The sequence below is a fragment of the Phytophthora parasitica genome (assembly GCF_000247585.1).
Source record: "Phytophthora parasitica INRA-310 unplaced genomic scaffold supercont2.83, whole genome shotgun sequence".
NCBI lineage: Eukaryota > Oomycota > Peronosporomycetes > Peronosporales > Peronosporaceae > Phytophthora > Phytophthora nicotianae.
In genome coordinates this window covers 182,882-184,722 of record NW_008649069.1, presented here as the reverse complement: position 1 = coordinate 184,722, position 1,841 = coordinate 182,882, and the positions used below count along the sequence as shown (strand labels likewise).

The 1,841-nt window shown below is 45.5% G+C and overlaps 1 protein-coding gene across 1 annotated transcript; it reads right to left on the bottom strand.

Annotated features, from left to right (window-relative positions):
* Positions 1–1,000: 1,000 nt before the first annotated feature.
* PPTG_24330 (hypothetical protein) lies at positions 1,001–1,316 on the bottom strand (the record flags this gene model as incomplete). The annotated part of the gene is made up of 1 exon (XM_008916424.1): positions 1,001–1,316. One exon carries the CDS (start codon positions 1,314–1,316, stop codon positions 1,107–1,109), a length of 210 nt encoding a protein of 69 aa, XP_008914672.1. The 3' UTR covers positions 1,001–1,106.
* Positions 1,317–1,841: the final 525 nt, after the last annotated feature.

Here is a 1,841-nt window from a genome sequence, read left to right as displayed (position 1 = left end):
CATTCCGGCTGAATTCGTGCTGTATTTCCTTCAAGACGCAAAGAAATGCCCCAGAGTCTCTCACAAATGATATTGTCAGATTTTGTGGCGTTCATCAACGCGAACACACCAGTTCCGCTTATTTAAAATCACTAAAGCGAATTAGGAGTGTCACCGATCGGCAAGCAAAGTGAAAGCACAGGCGACGAGGAGCCCGAAGACGATCGGACGATTACCGGAGCCGGTCGGCCCAGGTGGCCCACGCCGACGAACAAGGATCCACGCGGATGATCGGCGATCAAGATTCCGATCGACGGTCAAGACGAAGATCAGCGATGAAGGTCTCGACTACCGATCAAGAAGTCAATCGACAATCAAGAAGTCGATCGGCGATCGACGGTAAGATCGGAGGAACCAACATGAAGATGGGTCGGAACATAGGTGCAGGTGGGATGGGAAGTAGGTAGACACGTGGTAAACATCAATCAGAATCCGTTTTGCTTAGAAGTGCGCAAGTCTTCATCGTCAACCAAGTAGGAAAGGATTTTTGGCCCCCTCAAGTTCGATCAAGACATAGGCTGTGGAGACTAGCATCATGGTGTAAGTTCTGGATAATATATTGGACAGATTTGCTGTGAACAAACTGTTTTTTTAGTTGCTTACACGTGCTCAACCCCGTAAACAAATGTTGTAGATCACCCTTTGCTTTTGTCGTTGTTGTTGTCGGTGTTGGTATTTACACTGAATTCGTTTCCCAACGGCTTCATTTTTGATGCTCCGGTTGTTCGATTTGATTTCTTCTAATACTTTGAACTACCAAAAAAGGCTCGCAAGTTAGGATAGTATATTATCATTTTGAACAAGTCAGAATGCGCATAACAGTGGTGTTACTTCCAATCGTTTGAAAACGCGGTTGTTTTGGTAGGATTTTGGTGGTGTCGACGTTTGTGGTCTTGCAGACTTAATTACGCAGCGGTGAAAAAAGCAACAGACCAATTTATAGCAAGTCTAGGAAAAATATGGTGAGCTATCACTGTTTGATCTTTAGTAAGGACTGCGTACTGCGCCTCTGTGGCTAACCCCGAAGTTGACGCGAATCTTCTTCTGAGCACTCTTTGATGTTCTTGTTAAATAGCCGCTTCCACCAGCATCGTTGCATTCTTTGTTGCGTGTGACTCCGTTCGTGTTCCATAGCCCCATGTTTGGGTTTCCTGCTCCGTAAAGATAGTAACCTCGTTTAGTCCCTCTTGTTGATGTTTTCTGCCCTCCTCGACCGCCTCCGCCTCCTTTTCTTTCCTCGTCGAAGGCATGATCTGACAACTCGCGAGTCGCCCCATGAAAAGTTTTCTCTGTTCCGTCGATTAAGTTGGACTCAGTCGGCTTTGCTTGGACGATCGCGTGGGCAGTCGAGATGCTACGCGTGGTCGTGGTTCCAAGCACAACGATCGCGAATGCAATATATAACACAAGATTGGTCGAAATGACCATCCTACTTCCTTTGGCGTTAATTTTGTAATGTGGTGCTTTACGGGATTATTAGCCTTCTGCGGTGCACGGCGGTGTATGTTGTATAATCGGATGTTTACGAACATTAAAGTACTTCGTGAACATATAAAGATCGGGCAGATGTGCCAAAAAAAATCAACAGCGGTATTGAGCTTAGTTTAACGCGAGATTTGTGAAATTATGTAGAGCGAGTATTATGCATCCGAAAATCCAATTGATTACGACGTCTATTACATGTAAAGCCATGATCCATTACTCGCAAGTGCACGTACAGTACTTACGTATGTTCTATCGCTTTTCTTCCAATTACACTGATAGAAAACGCGCGACAACAGGCGCCCTTCTGCCAGAACAAG